General features: G+C 44.5%; 1 protein-coding gene and 1 long non-coding RNA gene across 2 annotated transcripts in view; one reads left to right on the forward strand and one right to left on the reverse strand.

Moving 5' to 3' along the window:
• GALNTL5 (polypeptide N-acetylgalactosaminyltransferase like 5) overlaps positions 1-13,117 on the reverse strand; it is a 55,342-nt gene extending 42,225 nt beyond the window's left edge. The window contains 4 exon segments of the mRNA XM_027051249.2: positions 492-612; positions 8,254-8,554; positions 9,857-10,133; positions 12,970-13,117. Of these exon segments, the coding sequence (XP_026907050.1) occupies positions 492-612; positions 8,254-8,515 (383 nt within the window). The 5' untranslated portion in view covers positions 8,516-8,554; positions 9,857-10,133; positions 12,970-13,117.
• A 4,583-nt stretch (positions 13,118-17,700) lies between these two features.
• Positions 17,701-20,089, forward strand: LOC113596752 (uncharacterized). Its single transcript, XR_003417564.2, has 3 exons — positions 17,701-18,413; positions 18,966-19,137; positions 19,833-20,089. It is a non-coding gene; the product is annotated as an uncharacterized LOC113596752 (long non-coding RNA).
• Positions 20,090-21,336: the final 1,247 nt, after the last annotated feature.

A 21,336-nucleotide genomic window follows, 5' to 3' on the forward strand; every position in this document is an offset into this window, starting at 1 on the left:
GTCGGTTAAGCGTCCGACTTCAGCTCAGGTCACGATCTCGCGGTCCGTGAGTTGGAGCCCCGCGTCGGGCTCTGTGCTGACGGCTCAGAGCCTGGAGCCTGCTTCCCATTCTGTGTCTCCCTCTCTCTCTGCCTCTCCCCCGTCCATGCTCTGTCTCTCTCTGTCTCAAAAATAAATAAACGTTTAAAAAAATATATTTTTAATAGAATAAAATAAAATAAATGCATCGTGGGCATATAATGTCTATATGGTAACTATAGTTAATAATACTATGCTGCATATTTGAAAGTAGCAGAGAGAATAGATCTTAAAATTCCTCATCACACATGCAAATATTTTTGGTAGGTATGTATGGTGGCCAATGTTAACTAGCCTTATTGTGGTGACTATTTTGCAATATATGTAAATATCAAATCATCATGTTGCACACTTGAAACGAATATAATCTTATTTTTCAACTATACCTCAATAAAAAATCAGGAGAAACATACTTTTTATTTCTGGTATCTGGCACTTCTCTCTCACTGCCCAAGCTTTTACTGAGAATGGTGTTAAATCCATATTTTAAAAATCCATCAACAAATTCTGAGCCTGAATAGTTAAAATCCTTACCTGCAAGAAAGGGTAATGAGAGTCACGTAAGTAACAAGTTTACTAATGTCGCTTTGATCAAGGACCATAAGAACAACTCTATCCTGAATTCACTCCTTTTATAATGAGTCAGAGTCATTTTCCTGGAACCTAACTACCCCCCGGATGACAAGGTTAAAATCAGAGCAGATTCCTTAGAAAAGTATGAACAACAAGCCAGTCTTTGGTCGCTCAGTCCCTCTAGGGAAGGAAGTGTTCAGCCTCCTTGGTCCCATCATGATTCACAACGGTCCTGAGATTGTAACTGAGGGATTTCCGGAAGGGGGCTCAAACCCCTCCCCCCATGCCACTGGCCATTTTTTAATAGCAAGATGCCAGGAGCGCCTGGGTGGCTCAGTTGGTTAAGCATCCGACTTCAGCTCAGGTTATGATCTCATGGTTTGAGTTCGAGCCCCGCGTCGGGCTCTGTGCTGACAGCTCGGAGCCTGCAGCCTGCTTCGGATTCTGTGTCTCCTCCTCTTTTGCCCCTCCCCAACTTGTGCTCTCTCTCTGTCTCTCAAAAAATAAATAAATGGAAAAATAAAAAAAATAACAAGATGCCAGAGGCCACCCCCAAATTACCAGTCCTAACACAAAACGAAGTTGGAGTAAATTTCCTCTTAAGAGAGAAAAATTCTCAGATGTCAATGAAGAAATAAAATGTAATCACAAAAGATAAACAGAATGAACTAGAATGGTTAAAAGAAGGGTCTAAGAAGGCAGGAGTCAAAATATCATTAAAAAAGTACAGAATTCATCGGAAGCAACATCCAGAAAGTCATTTTATACTCACACTAAGTCATAATAAAGACTAAATAATAATGAGCTTGCAGACATCAAATAATGCTACAGCAAAATACGTTAAAATCATTAGAGATATCAATATATACTGCCACAAGTAGTAATGGAATATTTTTTTTTAATGTTTATTTATTTTTGGGACAGAGAGAGACAGAGCATGAACAGGGGAGGAGCAGAGAGAGGGAGACACAGAATCCGAAACAGGCTCCAGGCTCTGAGCCGTCAGCCCAGAGCCCGACGCGGGGCTCGAACTCACGGACCGCGAGATCGTGACCTGAGCCGAAGTCGGTCGCCCAACCGACTGAGCCACCCAGGCGCCCCTGTGATGGAATATTTTAAGAACAATTCTAAGTCAGAGAAAAAGTTAGAAAGAACTTGATAAATGTCATTAGCACTATTTCCTTGGTGGATTTGAATTTTGCTTTGTTTTTGAAGAATGAACTTTCTTTTCCAATGCCTACGGAGTGCTTTCCAAAACCGATATAAAAGGCTATATTATATACAAAAGGGATTCTCTTCAGGATGCAGTAACCCCATTTCCCCTAAGCCCTCTTTCCTGCACCTGGGAAATCCTGAACGTAACACAATAGATGAGCATAGGAGGGCTCAGAAAAGGGGAAATAAGGAGGCAGATGCCTCAGGACTGGAGGAAGGACATGGGAGCTCCTAATTTCCTCGCTGCCTCCCGTATCTCCCAGACGGAGGTCTGTAGAAGCCTCCCAGTAGAACCACCAATGGCACAGGCCAAAGAGCCTCCCAGATAAGTCTGTTCCCTCCAGCCACAGGGCTGGGCGGGGGGGGGGGGGGGGGGGGGGGGGGGGGGGGGGGGGGGCAAACCAAGAAATCCTTTGGCGGAACCTAATCTAGTCAAGTCAAGCAGAAGTGGGAGAACCACACCACCCCCCGGGGCAGGGAGGAGGCCTTCCACCACACCCAAGGGAGTAAAGGGCAGTGGTGCGGGTGGGACTGAGCAGAACCCACCCTTCTATCCCCCTTCGTGGCAGAAGCAGCAGGGCTCTGATTACCTGGGGGGTGCGGGCAGCCTGGGCGGGGAGCTGGCCTGGGGGAAGCAGGTGGCACTCTCATTCTCCCCCAGATAGCGCCGTGGCAATAGCAATGCTGAGCCTCCAAGCCCAGCTGGCAGCGATGAGGCTTCTGGAGGGGACGCAAGGTGGGACTCGTCAGCATTCCACATAGCCCCTGCCCCTCACGTTATCAGGGCCCAGTGGAGAGCTAACCCTCTACCCCACCCGGTGGCAATAAGAGAAGCAGGTTATGCAAAGCTGGACACTGACTCTGCTTCTCCTGTCTCCTAACTGGCTGTCCTCGAGGCCCACTGGGGAGCTAACTCAGAGACAACAACTTCATGCACGTCTGTGCCTCATTTTACCAAAGCGGGAGCTGAACTCCTCCCCTCCCCCAGGGTGATCCCTGGCTGCAGGAATGGTGTCAGCAGACCTAGTGGGGAAACTGAGAATACCTCCCACCTGGCCCACCCTTGTGCTGCAGGGGATGGCCCCTAATAAAGAAGCTTAATTAGGACCCGGTGTTGCATAATATCCCAAAGGCCCAGAATACAATCGAAAACCCTTTCTCACGCCAAGAACCAGGGATCTCAAATTGAATGAAAAGACAATACAGAGATGAATCAGAGGTCAGAATGATCTGACTTCTCATGCTAAAGCAGTCATCAGAAGAATGTTTGGAAACGAATGGAAAAGGGAAAATCTCAGCAAAGAAACACAAGCTATATTTTAAAAAATGGAAGATATAGAACTAAAAAACACAATGGTCTAAATAAAAAAACCTCACTGGACCGGCTTAATAGTAGAGCGATGATGGCTGATCAGTGAAATCCACCGAATCCGAACAACAGAGAAACCAGACAGGAAAAAAATGCAGAGTTTCAGGAACTGCACGCTGACGACGAAAAGAGCCGATCCTTGTGTTATCGGAGCCCTGGGAGGGGAGGAGTCAGAGTAGGACTGAAAAAGTACTCTGGAAATAAGGCTGGAAACTCCCCAAATTTGGTGAAAGTTGGACATCTATAGACTCAGGAGACTGAACAAAACCCCAACAGGATAAACCAAAGAAATGCATGTCGGGACACATCATAACTAAATTTCTGAAAACTGAAGGCAAAGGAAAACTTTTGAAAGTGGCCAGACAGAAGAGAAGTAAGACTCACAGAGGAGCAATCTGAATGGCCGTGGATTTCCCGTTTGAAATCGCGGAGGAGGCGGGGCACCTGGGTGGCTCAGCCGGTTAAGCGTCCGACTTCGGTTCAGGTCATGATCTCACGATTTGTGAGTTCTAGCCCCGCATTGGGCTCTGTGCTGACAGCCCAGAGCCTGGAGCCTGCTTCAGATTCTGTGCCTCTCTCTCTCTCTCTCTGCCCCTCCCCCACTCACACTGTCTCTCTCTCCTTCAAAAATAAATACACGTTAAAAAAAATTTTGAAATCGTGGAGGAGGGAAGGAAGTGACAGAACATTTCTGAATGCTGCAAGAAAAGAACTGTCAATAGCAAATTCTATACCCCTCAAAAATATCCTTTGGGAATTGTGAGAAATTAGATACTCCTAAGTGAAGAAAAACTAAGAATTTGTAACCTGCCCTTAAAGAACAGCAAAAGAAATTTCTCTAAACAAAAAGGAAATGATAACAGAAGTGTGGAACTTCAGATAAGAAAAAAGAACATCCAAATGGATAAAAATAGGGACAAAATAATAGGCTGTCCTTTTCATGAGTTTCTTTTTTTCATTTTTTTAATGTTTATTTATTTGAGAGAGCAAGACCAAGTGGGGGAGGGACAGAGAAAGAAGGGAAGAGAGAGAATCCCAAGCAAGCTCTGCCCTGTCCATGCAAAGCCTGATGTGGGGCTGGAACTTAGAAACCATGAGATCACGACTTGAGCTGAGTCAGGAGTCAGACGCTTAACCGACTGAGCTATGGAGGCACCCCTATCATGAGTTTCTTGAATCATATTTGGTGTCTGAAACGACAATTATAACACCAGGTAACGTGGTGCTCAATACTGAAGACAAGTAAATTTTTTAATTGAGGAGGGCTAAGGGACAGCTTACACTTTACTTGAAGTGGAAAAACATCAATTCAAGGAGACTGTTAAGTTACAGATGGATTGCATAATACCTACAGCAACCCCGAGTGAAACCATACAAAGCAATCTGTTGAAAAAAAAAAACAGTATAAAATAAATCAAAACGGAGTTTTGAAAAAATGTTCAAGTAACTCACAGAAAGGAAAGAAAAGGGAAACAGAAGATTGAGAAACAGGGAACAAATGAAAAACAAACTGGCTAAGAAACTCTGACATCAATAACTGTCTTAAATACAAATGATCTAAATATACCAATTAAAAGCCTAGATTTACAGAGTAGATTTAAAAAATGTTCCAATAATATGCTATCTACAAGCACCTTACTTCAATGAAACATAGGTTGATTGACAGTAAAAGGATAGAAAAGGATATATTTGCAAATATTAATCAAAAAAGCAGCTCCTGGCTGGCTCAGTGGGTAGAGCCTATGACTCTTGATCTCGGGGTCATGAGTTTAAGCCCCACTTTGGGCATGGAGCCTACTTAGAAAAGCAGGAGTGGATCTATTAATATTAGATAAAATAGACCAGAGAAAATTACTAGAGACAAACAGAGAGACATTACCTCATGATAAAAAGCTCAGTGCACCAGCAAGACATAATGATTCCAAATACAATCACATCAAAAAAGAGCCTCAAAACACACGAAGCGAAAGCTGATAGAGTTAAAGTAGAAACTGACAAACCCATAAGTACAGTTGGGGTCTTCAACCCCCACCCTTAGCAACTGACAGAACTACCAGCCAAAAACTCAGCGAGGACACAGAAGAACTGAATAATACAATCACCCAACAAGATCTAACTGATGTGGATGTAAAGAACACCGTACCCGAAAAGAGCAAATACGCATTTTTTTTAAGTGTGCATGGAGCAGTCACCAGAGACGGACCATATCCTGGATCCTGAAACAAACCTCAAAAAAAAAAAAACCCTAAAAGAATTGAAATCATAGAGTATATTTTCAGACTATAAACGAACCAAACTGGATATCGGTAGTAGACGCTAGAGAATTATTCCATGAGTTGGAAATTTAAAAACCCATTTCCAAATAATCCAAAGAGAAAGTCTCAAAGGGAATATAAAAATATACAGAACTGAATGAAAATGAAAATTCAACATTTCAAAAGTGGAGCCTGCTTGGGATTCTCCCTCTCTCCTTCTCTTTCTGCCCCTCCCCTGCTTTCTCTCTCTCGAGACAAAACAAACAAAACAAAACAAAACCCAGCAGGCTTTTTTGTAGACGTTGACAATATGTTTCTAAAACCTATATGAACAAGCAAAAGATCTAGAATAACCAAAACAGTTTTTTCAAGTTTATTTATTTATTCTGAGAGAGAGAGAGAGAGAGAGCATTGGGGAGGGGCAGAGTGAGAGGGAGAGAGAGAATCCCAAACAGGCTCCCAACTGTCAGTGCAGAACCCAACGTGAGACTTGAATTTGCAAACTGTGAGATCATGACCTGAACTGAAATCGCGTCAACCACTTAAACAGCTGAGCCACCCAGACACCCCAAAACAATTTTTGAAAAGAATGAGAATAGAGTTCAGAAAGACACCCAACAAAAACAGTCAACTGATTTTTGACAGAGATGGCAAGATGGAAAAAGGGAGCTTTTTCAACAAGTGCTGCTAGATGAAATGGATATCCACCTAGGGGAAATGAACATTGATCCTTACCTCACATCATGGCCCTGATGTAAAATATAAAGTAAAACCTAAACTTTCTATAAGAAAACACAGAAGGGAATCTGAGAACTTGAGGTAGGCGAAGGTTACTTTGATAAAACATAAAAAACATGAACCATACAAGAAAATGGGACGGACTGAACATCAAAATTTAAAATTGTTCTTCTTGGAGGCACCTGGATGGCTCAGTTGGTTAAGCAGATGATTCTTTTTTTTTTTAATTTTTTTTAACGTTTATTAATTTTTTGATAGAGACAGTGCGTGAGTGGGGAAGGGGCAGAGAGAGAGGGACGCACAGAATCCGAAGCAGGCTCCAGGCTCTGAGCTGTCAGCACAGAGCCCGACGCGGGGCTGGAACTCACTGACCGTGAGATCATGACCTGAGCCGAAGTTGGACGCCCAAACGACCGAGCCACCCAGGTGCCCCATAGCATCTCATTGCTGATTTCAGCTCAGGTCATGATCCCAGGGTTGTGGGATCGAGCCCTGAGTAGGGCTCCATGCTGGCTGCTTAAGATTCTCTCCCTCAAAAATAAATAAGTAAATAAATAAATAAATAAATGTGAAATCAATAAATAAAGCAGAATAAATATAATATAAAATAAATAAATAAAGCCAAATAAGGAAAAATAGAAAGTAAAAGGATAAAATAAAATTGTCCTCCTTGAATGACACCACTGAAAAGAGAATTTAAAAAGTACAGCATAGTGACTATGGTTAACAATGCTATATTGTATATTTGGAAGTTGCCAAGACAGATCTCATCACAAGAAAAAAGATTTTAACTGTGTGTGTGATGGCTGTTAACAAAAATCATTGTGGTGATTATTTTGCAATATATACACGTATCAAATCATTATGCTCTACTCTAAAACTAATACAGTGCTTTTTGTCAATAAAAAAAAAAGAGAATAAAAGGACAAGGCACAGACTTGTACTATTTGCAACTCACATATCAAAGGCCTCAAATCGAAAATACATTTTAAAAAGTCTTAAAAGGGGCACCTGGGTGGCTCAGTCGGTTAAGTGGCCGACTTCGGCTCAGGTCATAATCTCACGGTCCGTGAGTTTGAGCCCCGCGTCGGGCTCTGCGCTGACAGCTCAGAACCTGGAGCCTGTTTCAGATTCTGTGTCTCCCTCTCTATGACCCTCCCCCGTTCATGCTCTGTCTCTCTCTGTCTCAAAAATAAATAAACATTAAAAAAAAATTTTTTTTAATAAATAAATAAAAAGTCTTAAAAATCAAGGCACCTGGGTGGCTCAGTCAGTCTCTCTCTCAAAATAAAATAAAAACATTAAAAAAAAAATTTTTTTTAAGTCTTAAAAATCAGAAGACAAACATCCCAATTTAAAAATGGACAAAAGACGGGAAGAGACATTTTACAAAACATGATATATGGGTGGTCATTAAGCACATGAAAAGGTGCTCAAAATTATTAGTCCTCAGGGAAATGCAAATTAAGATCACAACGATACCATTGCTTACCCATTCGAATACCTAACACCTAAAAAGCTGACCATGTCAAATGTTGGCGAAGATTTGGAGCAAAGGGATTCTCATATGCTGCGGGAAGGGATATTAAATGGCACGCCTACCTTGGAAAACACTTCGTCATTTTTTTTAAAGTTAAGCATATATCTACCTAAATCCCATCTGTCCCAAACCTAGGTGTTGACATAAGAGAAACAAAATATGTCCACATGAAGCCTTGTAATCCACGTTTACCTCAGCATTGCAATTCATTGCAGAGTATCTACAAATACATTAAAAATGTATAATATTGCAGGGCGCCTGGGTGACTCATTCCGTTGAGTGTCCGACTCTTGATTTCAGCTCAGGTCATGATCCCAGGGTTGTAGGATGACGCCCTGTGTCGGGTTCCATGCTGAGCGTGGAGGCTACTTAAGATTCTCTGTCTCTCCCTCTGCCCTTCTCCCCGCTTGTGCTTTCCCTAAAATTTGTATGTAGTAAAAATACTTCCCCTTAAAATGGCTAATGGAGAAAATCAAAATACTTACTCAATTTGAAAAAGGATTTCTGTGGTTTGGTTTCTTCTTCATCAGGACTTTCAAATCTCACATATAGTCTTGGAATTTCCTCTGAGCCATGAGTATCTTGCCGATGAAATTTTTTTTCAAGGGACCAAATCGAGGCAGGCTCCTGGGTTTTCTTCTCCAAGTTGCTCACATGATTGTGGTTAATAAATACATACAACAGAGCTGTCCAGATCCCAAATGTCAAGGATCCATACAGTAAAGTTTGAATTAAAATGCCTCTCATTGTAAACCTTGCATTTTTGAAGGCTCATTTGTTAATTTCCTAAATCAGAAGAATTTAAAAGAAGCTATGTTAGATATTCCCATGCCTTATAGATCATCTACTTGGTTTGAATTCAATTTTCAGTGTTTTAAAAACAGAAACATTTCTACGTATGTATCATATACTTTGATGCGCTAAAGTCTATCTCATTTTCTATTAGCAAAACCTCTTAAAACGGGTACTCAGAAGATCACTTCACACCAAGGGAAGTGACCCAAGATAGCGGATCCGGCCCAGGAAAGAGGTAGCCCACATTGGAATGGGGGCTCTAGTGAGCTCTGGCACTCAACCCCTCCCCTAAAAGGAGATGGGTCAAAAGAATATCAGATTTCATAGATTCTTTGGGGCAGGCAAGTGCAAGTCGGTGTCCTATCTGGTGGTAAAAATTAAGGAACGATGTTTGTAGAATAATGAAGATGTAGGCACTGGCTACCGTATTAATCAAAACATCACATAGATTCATGGGGGAAAATGTGGCAGTCTGCCACAGGGCTCAAACTCGCCAACTGTGGGATCACGACCTGAGTTGAAATCAAGAGTGGGATACTTAACCCACGGAGCCACCCAGGTGCTGGGGTGGGGGTGGGGAAAGCTAAGATTTAAAAAAATGGAAGTCACGTAAGAAAAATGAAGTTCATGTGCAAAACAAGCCAAGAAGCAGAAGCCTAGGAATATTATTTAAAATATGAAGGTTTGACTGTCATAAGAAATATATTAAAAGAGTCTAAAGCCATTGCTTTTGGAGAGTTGAACTGGGGATTAGGGTGGAATTGGGCAGGGGCCTGCTGACTCTCTTTATAAGATTTGGTTTTATTTTTTTGTGTATACATTACTTTGGGAAAAAAATTTAAAATAAGGATTGCAAACTGTGTCTATCAAATGGCATCATTGTAATAAACACATGCGTTTCTCTCCCACCCCAACCTTTTAAATCAAGTGACTGCCTGGCGGCTGGAAGAGGGAATCAAGGATACGAACCCCAAGCTCCCCAGCATCACTCTCTTTCTGGGACCTCCTGGTGTGGGTCCTCCTCACGCTCTGACTCAAGTATCTTCCTCCACATTTGACCATGTAGTATTGTCTCCCATTTTTACCCTTTCTAGGACTCGAGGGAAGAGGCGGGCTTCTGAAGTGTAGACCTCAGGCCAGCACTAGGAACCAGCCTGCCCACCCGCTCTGGCTCTTAACCGCTCTTGTTCACAGCAGAGACCCATTCTTCCCCCACAGGACTCAGGACCCACAACAATTCTGTGGCATCAAACCACCCGGTCAGCACCTTGCCCCCCAAACACCTGAACACACCTGGATATGATGTCTTACGCGGTGGTGCCACCAGGTCACGGCGTGGGACCCCGCTGCCCGAGTACTGGCTCATGGTTGAGTCCCTCCCCCAGAGTTACCGCTGGTGGGGGCAAGCGGCTTTGTCCAAAGTTTCCCCCTCCCTGAGGGAACTCATGTTTAAAGACCGGCTGATGAGCCCAACTTGCTTATTTCAACTTGAGATGACTCTGAGGACTCATCCGGCCCAGAGATTTCCACAGAGGTCCCTGTGGCAGCCACATCACTGTCTAGCCTCTTTCTGTTGTGAAAATGAAGGAAAGGAAACTTTGTTCAGAATGGAGTCAGGAGGCGGGCAGGGGGCGCTCTCATCTCCAGCACTCCTCGTCAATTGTAGACCCAACTCCTGGAGCATCTTGCAGAGGACGGCACTCTACTATCCCTGCAGCAGGACGGAAGGTTCCCTCCTCCCCCGGCAACAGCCCAGCCAATGAGGGACAGTCACAGCTCAGCCAATGAGAAGCCGCTATACTGTGAACGTCCAGTTTACTCCAATGAACTCTTAGTTTACGGCAGCCTTCCTGACTTCCCCCTTTACTCAAGAGCCTCTTTAGTCTCCAGACTTGCCTGTGGTTTTTTTGCCTTGCTTCTGCAGGTTGGCGGTTGTCCACTATTACCAAATAAATCCATTTTTGCTGGCAAGATAACCGGCAGTTTTATTATTTTTATTTTTACTTTTAAATGTTTATTTTGAGACAGAGAGTAGGAGTGGGGAAGGGGGAGAGAGAGATGGAGACACAGAATCCGAAGCAGGCTCCAGGCCCCAGCTGTCAGCCCAGGGCCGGGTGGGGGTGGGGATGGGGGGGGGGGGGGCTGGAACCCACCAGTTGTGAGATCACGACCTGAGCCGAGTCGGAGGCTTAACCAACTGAGCCACCCAGACGCCGCGCAGCAGCTTTATTTTTAAGGTTAACATTGCTTGACCCAGTTTCCTTTGCTTGCAGGTGTTCCCCCAAACCCATGCCAATAAAGTGCCCGCACGCAAATCTCAGTCCCAAAGTCTGTTTCTGAGGAACTTGACCTACGAAAGTTGGTAGTGGGGTGGTCCTGCGAAACAGACACCAAAATGGGATTTGGGGGGGGGTGCATCACCTCTCGCCCGCTGGCCTTAAGGACCCCCCAGGCTGGTGGAAAGGCAGCGTTGGACTAGAACCCAGCAGGCTGGAGCAGTGCGCTTGTTACGGCTTCACCAGTGGCCAACTGGTGGGAAGGAACGTTCTGGTTGGTGCATTTGGGAGCTGGGGGCAGGGAAAAGTAATTATAAAAACTGAAGAATCAAAATGTCTGCTGTTGGGTGCTACAGACGCATTTGAGAAAGACAAAAGAAAGGCTGGGGGTGACGAGTCACCACTTTAAGGCAAAGTATCAATCTGACTTCCTTGGCAACACATAAAGGGATTCACATCTCCTACGTTGGAAGGGCAGAGAAAGCTGAGACTCATGTGCAGGGCTTGGTGATAGGGCAGCGAGACTCCAAGGAAGGTGACTCCAGGGAAGGAGGGAGAAGCTAAGACTTGGGATGGGGGTGTGTGGGTGGAGGGCCATGAGGACCCACCCTCTGGATCTACAGAAATGGCCCATTGCTCCTGTGCTTGAGGATGCTTGGCAAGCCACGCACGACCTTCCTCTGGATTCCCCCACCCCAGTCCTCTCCTGACCGCCAGATCAATAATTAGGGTCAAGTGACAGCATAGCCTGGCTGGGAATGTGCTAGTCCTGCTCAGGGAGGAAAGAGTGTGTCCCCAGGGAACTGCAGAACCCAGGCATCACGATCCAACCGGATCAGCGTCCTGTGCATGGGCTGAGACCTGAAGATTCTAGATCAAGGGAGGGGGGTGTAAGACTGGATTGGGGGAGGGGCGCCTGGGTGGCTCAGTCGGTTAAGCCTCCCGCTCTTGATATCTGCTCAGGTCGTGATCTTGCGGTCCATGAGATGGGCCCTACATCGGGCTCCAGCCGAGTGTGGAGCCTGCTCGGGATTCCCTCTCTCCCCCTCCTCCCTCTCTCTCTGCCCCTCCCCAACTTGTGCACGCATGCTCTCTCTCTCTCTCAAAATAAAACATGATAATAATAACGATAATAAAATTGGGGCATTTATTCATATAGGAGCATCCTCCCAAGACATAGGATTTAACACCCTGACAGAGATCTAGGTTGCACAATGAAGGCCCATTGACTGGAACAATTACTCTTCAAAAATGCAATATTCGATTATGCAAAGAAAAAGTGTCAAATGTGTAAGAGAAGAAGATAGCCTCTAACAGGGAGAAATGGGCAGATTCAAATAAGTGGGAAGAGAATGAAGCCGTTTAACTTCTATTAACCCCACTTCTAGAGATTAAAAGTCACATTTTGACACTTTTAATTTCCACTGAACACCAAAAGCAATTAGAAGCTAACGAAAAACATAAGTGAGGGGAGGCAGATTGCATACACAAAATACACATGTGGGGTCATGCTAGGACTAAAACCGGAAAAGAAAATAAATCCATATTGTCTAGAAGGATTCTTGTATATTAAGAAAATTTGGAGCAAATTCTCTACATGTGAACGCGTAGGAAAATTAGCCTCCTCCATTTTTTTTTAAATTTTACTAATGTAAGCTTTCTTATGCAATGTCTTCGTAAAGCAGAGCTCCCCCTGGTTCTCTGGAATATGCACCTCATCTCTCCCCCACCCCCACTCCCACCAAACGTATACACGCGCACATACGCTCACACACACATGTACACACTGAAAAACCAAAGCCCTAAACTAAATCTCGATTCACAGCCATTGAGTTTGTTTTAAAGTGTGAGTTTTTAGGGTCAAGAAAACATGGCTATGCTGTCACAACTAAATTCTCTATAAATGATCAGATTTTCAAGAACTGAAATCATTATAATGCCCAGTCTACCTCTAGAGTGGTATAGCCCAGCCTCTTATTACAAATCAGATCTTAATCCTAATCCCCAGAGCCAGCATCCCATTCAAGATTCAGCGATTTGATGTGTCGCTTCCACTGAATGCAGGTGGAAGGCACCCCACCCCCCAACTTTGTTCCCATTTTTCTCAGCATGCTGAGGCCACCCACCTACCACTGAGACATTGGCCGCTCTGTAGTTGATACGTTGTGTAAGCTGAGTCGCAGGTGAAATTAGGCAGGGGTCTAGGCTGAACGATCTGAAAGATGAGATTTTTTTTTTTTTTCTGAATGGCCTGGATTCTGAGAAAATACTTGATTGTACTGGGTGACCCTGCCCGCCTTGTACTGCATGCACATGATGTAGCATCAGGCCGTGTCACAAAGTCCTATGACATCACACAGGGCATCACCAGCAGCTGGAGGTTCCTGCTTAGAAGCTCCAAGCAGCAGGTGGAATCCAGGACTTCCAGAGTTCATTGGGTCCTTCCAGAGAGTCTTAGAATCCTCATTCCTCAACCAAGGAAATAGGAAAAGCCTCCTATTGGGAAAAATCTAGGCTCAGTCTCATTTTTAGCTTTTTTTTTTTTTTTTTTTTTTTTTGGAAATAAACATGATAAAAATAAGCTTTCAGAACACCTCTCAAGGGACCCAAAGATGAGCCAAAGGGTTGTTTGGCTGCCTTTTAATTTTTTACTCTATATTACTCAATATTTAGATATTAGTACACAAGTTCAGCCAAATGCTTGCGAAATTTCTTCTTAACACGTCTGAGCAGATTTGATCTTTCCCTCACTGAAGAGGCTGACCCTGTTTTGCCGGGGACCCAACATCTGCTTCAAAGTATGTGGTGGGTTGGGTTGTCCCTGGAGAACCAGGAATGAGAGAACAGAGAACATTCTAGATGTCCGGTATTTTTCTGTAGGTATAAAGGACAAGGAAGTCATGGGTACTACCCAGGAGTTGCTTAAGGGAGACAAGAATCATGTGAGAAATTAGGGGAAGATACAAGATAAAAAGTGTACTGAGTTGTTACAGCCTGGTGTCCCGACCCAAGAGTCAGGGGGCGCTGTTGCCAGAAACGATTCATTAGGGGAAAGAATAATGTAACAAAACAAAACAGAAGGCATAGAACAAACTCATGAGGACACTAGGGAGCTGGTAGGTGCTGAAGAAAAGAGGTTAAGAGAAGGAAGATAAAGATGGCAGAGGGGAGGGAACGTGGGGGTGAGAGCAAAGTGCACGTGTGACAATGGAGGTAAATCCTGTGGGGTGACCAGAAAGCCTGGAACCTTCCCTAAGGATAAAAGGAAATTAGGAGGTTGAAACAGTGCATGTTTTCTCTCAAATGAGTAGGCAAGTTTCCTCCTAGTTGATTCTAATTAAACAATTACAAGGAGAAACAAAGCAGCCCAGAGTGTTACTCTCAGTCTGAGGAAGAAAAGGGAAACATGGATTTCTTAAGCTAGGTTAAGACTTCAGACTGGGAAACATCTTTCTGGGCCTGTGTCTTCTGAGGGATAAAGGCAATGCTTAAAACAAAGGGCAGGAAAAAAATCCAAACACCAAAGGGCAGAGAAGCGGAAATAGGAAATGCAAATCAAAAGAAAACGGGCAAAAACATCTGAGTATAAATTTGCCAATTATCACATACCACCCCAGGCATCTGGGCGGGGTGGGGGGCGGGTTGTAAGCTCTTGGAGGAAAGGGCCCCACGCTCATCCATTTCTGTGCTCTACGATGCTATATCATGTGATAGGTGTCAGTAGACGTTCACTCAGTAAACCCTCAAATAATTGTCACTCTTAAGACAAAGGACTTGGTAAGCAATGTCCAAAGGTGAATATCTTTGGTGGTAAAAAGGAAACAAAAGGAAGGAGGAGGGAAAAAGAGAATTAAAAATTAATGATGGAGCCTTAGTCCCAGCTCTGCCTGGTTCCCTCCCACCAGCCCTGCTGGGCTCATTCATCTAAAAACTCCTTTCTGACTGATTCTTTGCTCCAGCGACAAAGGTCTACAGACCTTCCCCACACACTGTTCTTCTAAATTCCTCCATATGCTATTGGTCAGACTTGCCAACATATGCTCTCCTTTGTCTTGAGAACCCTTCGGAAGAATCCAGTCCCCATCCACTCCGGTTCCCAACCATTAAAAGCATCCACTGTGACCATCCTTTTGGATCTGACCATCTCAGGGTCTAAGTAGCATGGCCGTTAATAACCACGTAGTAAGTTTTCCCATGGAAGTGGGCAATTATGGGTGGGGTTGTGATTTGAGAGGTTCCCCTAGAAATTCATGACCTGCTATCTTAGAATGTGGCGGATTATTTTGGGCCCAGAGCTGGGGATGTGGAGTTGGGGAGAAGGGAAACTCTGGTAATAAGTGTCAGGCAGGGACCTTCCTTTGGCTAATATCCAAGGAGGACCATCTTGTTGGATAGACCATGTGCTGACTGCTTCAATTGTACACCAGTGTTTCGCTTATTTGAGTCAAGGTTATAACAATGAGTGTAAGACAAAAGAATGACAAAACGTGAATATTTGGGGGTGGAGGAAGTTGGTTTTTTTTGTTTTTTGTTTTTTGTTTTTTTGTCTTTACACACCTACCTCCCGGTTAGAGTAGCTAAAGGCACTGTGTACTGAGACCTGTGGTAGGCTACCCCAGGAACACAGAGAAGGAACCTGTGGTCCCTATTGTAGAGTGGCTCACATCTCCAATGGGGAAGAAGACATTGTTCAAGACATTGGTTCAAATCCTATTAACAGATTTGGCCAAATGAGACCAGTTCCCCTGGATAAATAATACCAAAATTGCTTTTTTTTTTTTTTTAAGTTTATTTATTTATTTTGGGAGAGAGAGAGAGAGAGAGAGAGAGACAGAATCCCGAGCAGGCTTCGTGCTGTGAGTGCAGAGCCTGACATGGAACTTGAACCCACAAACCGTGAGATCATGACCTGAGCCAAAATCAAGAGTCAGATGGTTAACACCCAGGTGCCCCCCAAATTGCTTTTGGTAGATGTTAATCAGTGGCCTCTTGGGTGAACAATTGGTTTTCTCTTTCAATTAATTTAAATAAAACAAAACAGAATCTTTGGTTCTGGGATGCCAAGAACATCTACCAATGATGCTCTAAAGATGAGAATTACATGAATTTTAGGGTTCTAGGTTAGTTATTCAAAATACTAATGATTTAATGAGAAGGTCTATTTGAAGACTTCTGATGTCGATAGCTTGGTTCACATGGCAAACAGTACTCTTGATTCTGCATTATTTAGAATAGCTTAAACTGGAAGGAACCCAAGTGTCCATCAATGGATGAATGAGTAAGCAAAATGTGTTATCCACGTACAATGGAATCTTTTTTTTTTTTTTTTTGCCACCCAGGCACCCTCTTGCCATAGTTCTTTTTTTTTTCATTTTCTAGCTTTTATTATTATTGTTACTATTTTTAACACAATTTATTATCAAGTTGGCTAACATACAGTGTATACAGTATGCTCTTGGTTTCGGGGGTATATTCCTGTGATTCATCACTTACAGAAAACACCCAGTGCTCATTCCAACAAGTGTCCTCCTCAATGCCCATCACCCATTTTCCCCTCTTCCCTGCCCCCTTCACCTGAGTTTGTTGAAAAGATGCTCAACATCACTCATTATGTGGGAAATACAAATCAAAGCCACATTGAGATAACCACCTCACGCCGGGCAGAGTGGCTAAAATGAACAAATCAGGAGACTAGAGATGCTGGCGAGGATGTGGAGAAATGGGAACCCTCTTGCACTGTTGGGATGCAAACTGGTGCAGCCACTCTGGAAAACGGTGTGGAGGTTCCTTAAAAAATTAAAAATAGAACTACCCTACAACCCCAGCAATAGCACTACTAGGAATTTACCCAAGGGATACAGGAGTGCTGATGCATAGGGGCACACGTACCCCAATGTTTATAGCAGAGATTTCAACAATAGCCAGATTATGGAAAGAGCCTAAATGTCCATCAACTGACGAATGGATAAAGAAGATGTAGTTTATATATACAATGGAATACTACTTGGCAACGAGAAAGAATGAAATCCTGCCATTTGCAACAATGCAGATGGAACTGGAGGGCATTCTGCTAAGTGAAATAGGTCCGGCAGAGAAAGACAGATACCATATGTTTTCGCTCCTATGTGGAACTTGAGAAACTTAACAGAAGACCATGGGGGGAGGGGGAGGGGGCAAAATAGTTTCAGAGAGGGAGGCAAAGCATAAGAGATGCTCAAACACGTGCAATGGAATCTTATTCAGCCTTAAAAAGGACATTCTGACACCTGCTGCAACATGAATGATTCTTGAAGACGTGAGGCTAAGTGAAACAAGCCACACACAACAAGACAAGTATGATTCCACTTGCGCGTGATGTTTAGAGGAGTCAAAATCATAGAGAAAATAGATCGGTGGTTCCCAGGGGGTGGGGGAGGGGCGGGGGGATGGGGAGTTACTGTTCCGTTTTACAAGATGACAAGAGTTCTGGGGGTGGACGGTGGGGACGGAGAGGTATAATGTATTTTATACCCCTGAACTGGATACTTAAGAGTGGCTAAGATGATAAAATTTTATGTTATACGTAATTTTCCGCACACAAAAAACGGAGGAAAAAAAGTACATGAAGTGATTTATACCCTTTGTCTTAGGCTGAGAAAACTAGCCCCCTCGTCGACTTTGCTCTTGATGTCCTTTTTGAAAAGGTTTTCACTTCCATACCCACACTTTTGGCTTCCTGTCGACTTCCTGTAACACTTGTGAACATTCACTTCTCGTTCGCTTTGACTGTTCCATTTCAGATGTCATTTTCTTTTTAAGTAAACATTAAACACGCTGATATACGGTCGGCATACTTTTGTAAAATATAGAGGCTAAACCTAAAACAGAAGCAGGCAAGCCCCTGGCATTCTTCTCCTGTAAGTACAGGTCCAGCCTTAGATGAAATATCAGCTTCCATTGTTTTCTAGGGAAGTCCTTCTTAAGTCCTTCTCTTACTTAAAATAAAAGGGGGAAGTTTCTTTAGAAAGTGTGCAAAGCCAAGAGACACAATGCACAGATCCTTTGGGGGCTGAGCAGAGACCAGCTGTTGAGTTGGCATATGTTTCCCTGGTCCCTTTTTTTTTTTTTTTTTTTTTTTCCCCACTCAACTCTCATTTCTGTTTTTCTCTTTGCTTCCAGTCAACTACCCAGGCCGGGGCCTCTGGAAATATGCCCTTCTCCACCACTGCCCCAGCACACGGGACTGAAGTCAGCGATTCCAAGCACGGGGAAAGTGGGTTTCCACCTTAAAAGGATCACGGATTCCTAGTGATTGAGAGGAAAGCTAATACAGAATTTGGAAAATTAAGTTTCCAACGTAATTTTTTCATGTGTATTTATTTATTTTCTGAGAGAGACAGAGAGAGAGAGAGAGAGAGCGAGCAAGCCGTGGAGGGACAGGGAGAGTGGGAGAGAGAGAATCCCAAGCAGGCTCCACACTGACAGCATGGAACCTGACGTGGGGCTTGAACCCATGAACCGTGAGATCATGACCTGCACCGACATCAAGAGTCGGCCACTTAACCAGCGGAGCCACCAAGACCCGCCCCTCTGATGTAATTTTCTAACCGTGAGGTTTTTTTCCCCCCTTCATCTAGATGCCTTTCATTCCTGCTTGTCTCCCTTCTGACCACCTGTTCATTTTATTGCCCTTGCTCTTGGGTCTGTATGCTGACTTTCATGATTTCAAAAATTAGAGGGCATATCTTTTCTTTTGTCAGCTCTCAGCAACGTGGCAGTGGAAGGGGCGTCTCCCCTCCATCCCCCCCTTCCCCGCTGCACCCCCTTGCACCCCCTGTACCCCCAGCCCACACTGGCCGAGTCTTTGAGGGCCTCCGCGGCACAGCTGTGGGTCAGGTTTACTGCTGCTCTGCCTGTTGTTATCTTTGCGGCCTCGGGCAGATTCCTGGACCTCTCTGGTTTTCTGGCAAACGTGCTTCTGCCTGCCTCCTGCCTCGGAAGGTTATTTCCATGACTAAACAAGCGAGTTCATGCCAAGGAGGATAACGCAGCGCGCAGTTAATGGTGGGGCTTGCGCCTTCCCGCCTGGCTGCCCGCTGGCAGATGACAGAAAAATGGGGGGATGTAAACAGGACAGTCCTTTCCAGGGCAATCTGGCAATACGGAGATGAGCTGCATGACCCAGCGATCCGCGCTCAGGACGGACCCTAGAGAAACGCACACGTATGTACCCGGAGGCAGTGTAAGAAGGCTGGCCGCGGCCTGGTCTGTCGTGACGAAAATTCCAAGCAGCCGAAATACCCCAGGATGCAAGCCCTGGTAAGAAGAGTGTGGTAGTCACACAATCAACACTACACAGGAGAGGAAAATGAGAACATCAGAGCCACAGGGACGAACTTCGACAGCGTGACACTGCGGAAGAAAAGCAGGTCGTGGGAGAACGCACCCGGTGTGATCCACATATATATGAATCAGAAATAGAAAAACCTGTGTGTAACAAATACAAATTCAGAGTGATGGTTACCTGGAGGGTGCAGAAAGGGAGGGTACACAGGGGCCCTCGACTTCTCTACTTTATTTTTATTTTTTGAAGATTTCAAGTGAACATGTAGGGGAGTCTGGGTGGCTCAGTCTGTTCAGCTTCTGACTTTGACTCATGAGTTCGAGCCCCGCGTCGGGCTCCGTGCTGACAGCTCGGAGCCTGGAGCCTGCTTCAGATTCTGTGTCTCCCTCTCTCTCTCTCTCTCTCTCTCTGCCCCTCCCCTGCTCGGGCTCTGTCTCGAGCACCCGCGCCCCCTCTCTCTCTCTTAAATATAAATAAACGTTAAAAAAATGAAAGTAAATATGGGGCAAAATGTTAAGGTTTCATAAGGCTGGTGCGTGGGTGCACGGGTAGTTTTAGATCTTTATACACTTTGTATAGGTTTAAAACAGGATTCGCAGAAATGGGTTCCTTATAACCTACAAGACGCCATCACGTCTATTGGAAATAATTAATGTGTTTCATTCCATAGATGGCCCACAAGAGGGAGATCTAGAACAGTTCAGCCACCAGATGTGTAAGTGTATAAACCGATCTAAGGACACACAGCATCTTGGGAAGCTTTGCAGGAGCAAAGGGCGCCGATAGAGGCTCCCGCCTGCTCTCTAAGGCAAGCGCCCTTTGAACGCGTTCAGAAATCTGCAGAGCAACCGCTCACGGTGAAGAAGACATACCACAGGGTGCGATGGTAAACTGAACGGTGTTTAAAACGTGCGGTTTAATGAGATGGTTGCAGAGTAAAAAGCAACATGGCAGCAAGAGGAAAATCGATCAGTGGAGTGCAGAAGCACAGGGGACAGACAGTGTCCTCGGGGACCTGTGGCCAGGCGCTTGGGGTCTGCGACCTTGGAAGGGCCCAGGAAACCCGAAACTCCTGCTGCTTGTTCACGGAACACTGAGAAATGCGGACATAGCTGTTCTTATCACTGCAGCTACAAACAGTACGGCTGGTGATAAGCGTGGCTATCTTACAGCTGTCATTCAAACTTACCATTAGAAGCTTCCCCTATAAAGATTATAACCGGGTACGGTGAGTTTCAAGCTTTTCTGTGAACATTTCTGCTACTTGTTCATTCCTTTCAATCAGGTGCCAAAGGTTTTATCAAAAATTGTGGAGGGTACATAAATTAAGAATAGTCATTGGCTGGGGCGCCTGGGTGGCTCAGTCGGTTGAGTGTCTGACTTTAGCTCAGGTCATGATCTCACGGTCCATGAGTTCGAGCCCTGCATTGGGCTCTGTGCTGATGGCTCAGAGCCTGGAGCCTGCTTTGGATTCTGGGTCTCCCTCTCTCTCTGCCCCTCCCCCTGCTCACATTCTGTCTCTCTCTCTCTCAAAAATAAATAAACATTAAAAAAAAAAAAAAGAATACTCACTGGTGTCTTCATGAACTGGGAAGAAACTTCCATTACTTTTGGCATTATTATTTAGTGTTTCATCACCTATGGGAGGGCACCGACCTCCTAGTCTACCTCAACAGCAATCTCATGTGCAGGAGCAAACACCGTGCCTGATACATCATTGGCACTCAAAAAATGTTTGGTAAATTAAAGCTATAGCCAAGTGTCTATTGGCGGATGAATGGGTAAATAAAATGTGGTCTATACATACATGGAAAGTTTTCAGCCTTCAAAAGGACGGTAATTCTGTCACATGCATTAACATGGATGAAGCCCGAGGACATTATGCTATGTGATATAAGCCAGTCACTTATATAAGCCAGATATAAGCCAGATATCTAGAGACAGAAAATTCACAGGGACAGACCGAAGTGTGGCTGCCAGGGGCTGGGGGAGGGGAATGGGGATTACTGTTTAATGGGGACAGGGTTATACTCGGGGACGATGAAAAAAGTTCTGGAGGGGGGTGGTGATGGTTGCACCACAGCGTGAATGGACTTAACACTATGGAACTGTACCCTTAAAAGCAGTTAAAATGGTAATTTCATGTGTATTTTATCACAACTTAAAACATAAAT

Source organism: Acinonyx jubatus, chromosome A2 (assembly GCF_027475565.1).
Source record: "Acinonyx jubatus isolate Ajub_Pintada_27869175 chromosome A2, VMU_Ajub_asm_v1.0, whole genome shotgun sequence".
Classification (NCBI taxonomy): Eukaryota; Metazoa; Chordata; class Mammalia; order Carnivora; family Felidae; genus Acinonyx; species Acinonyx jubatus.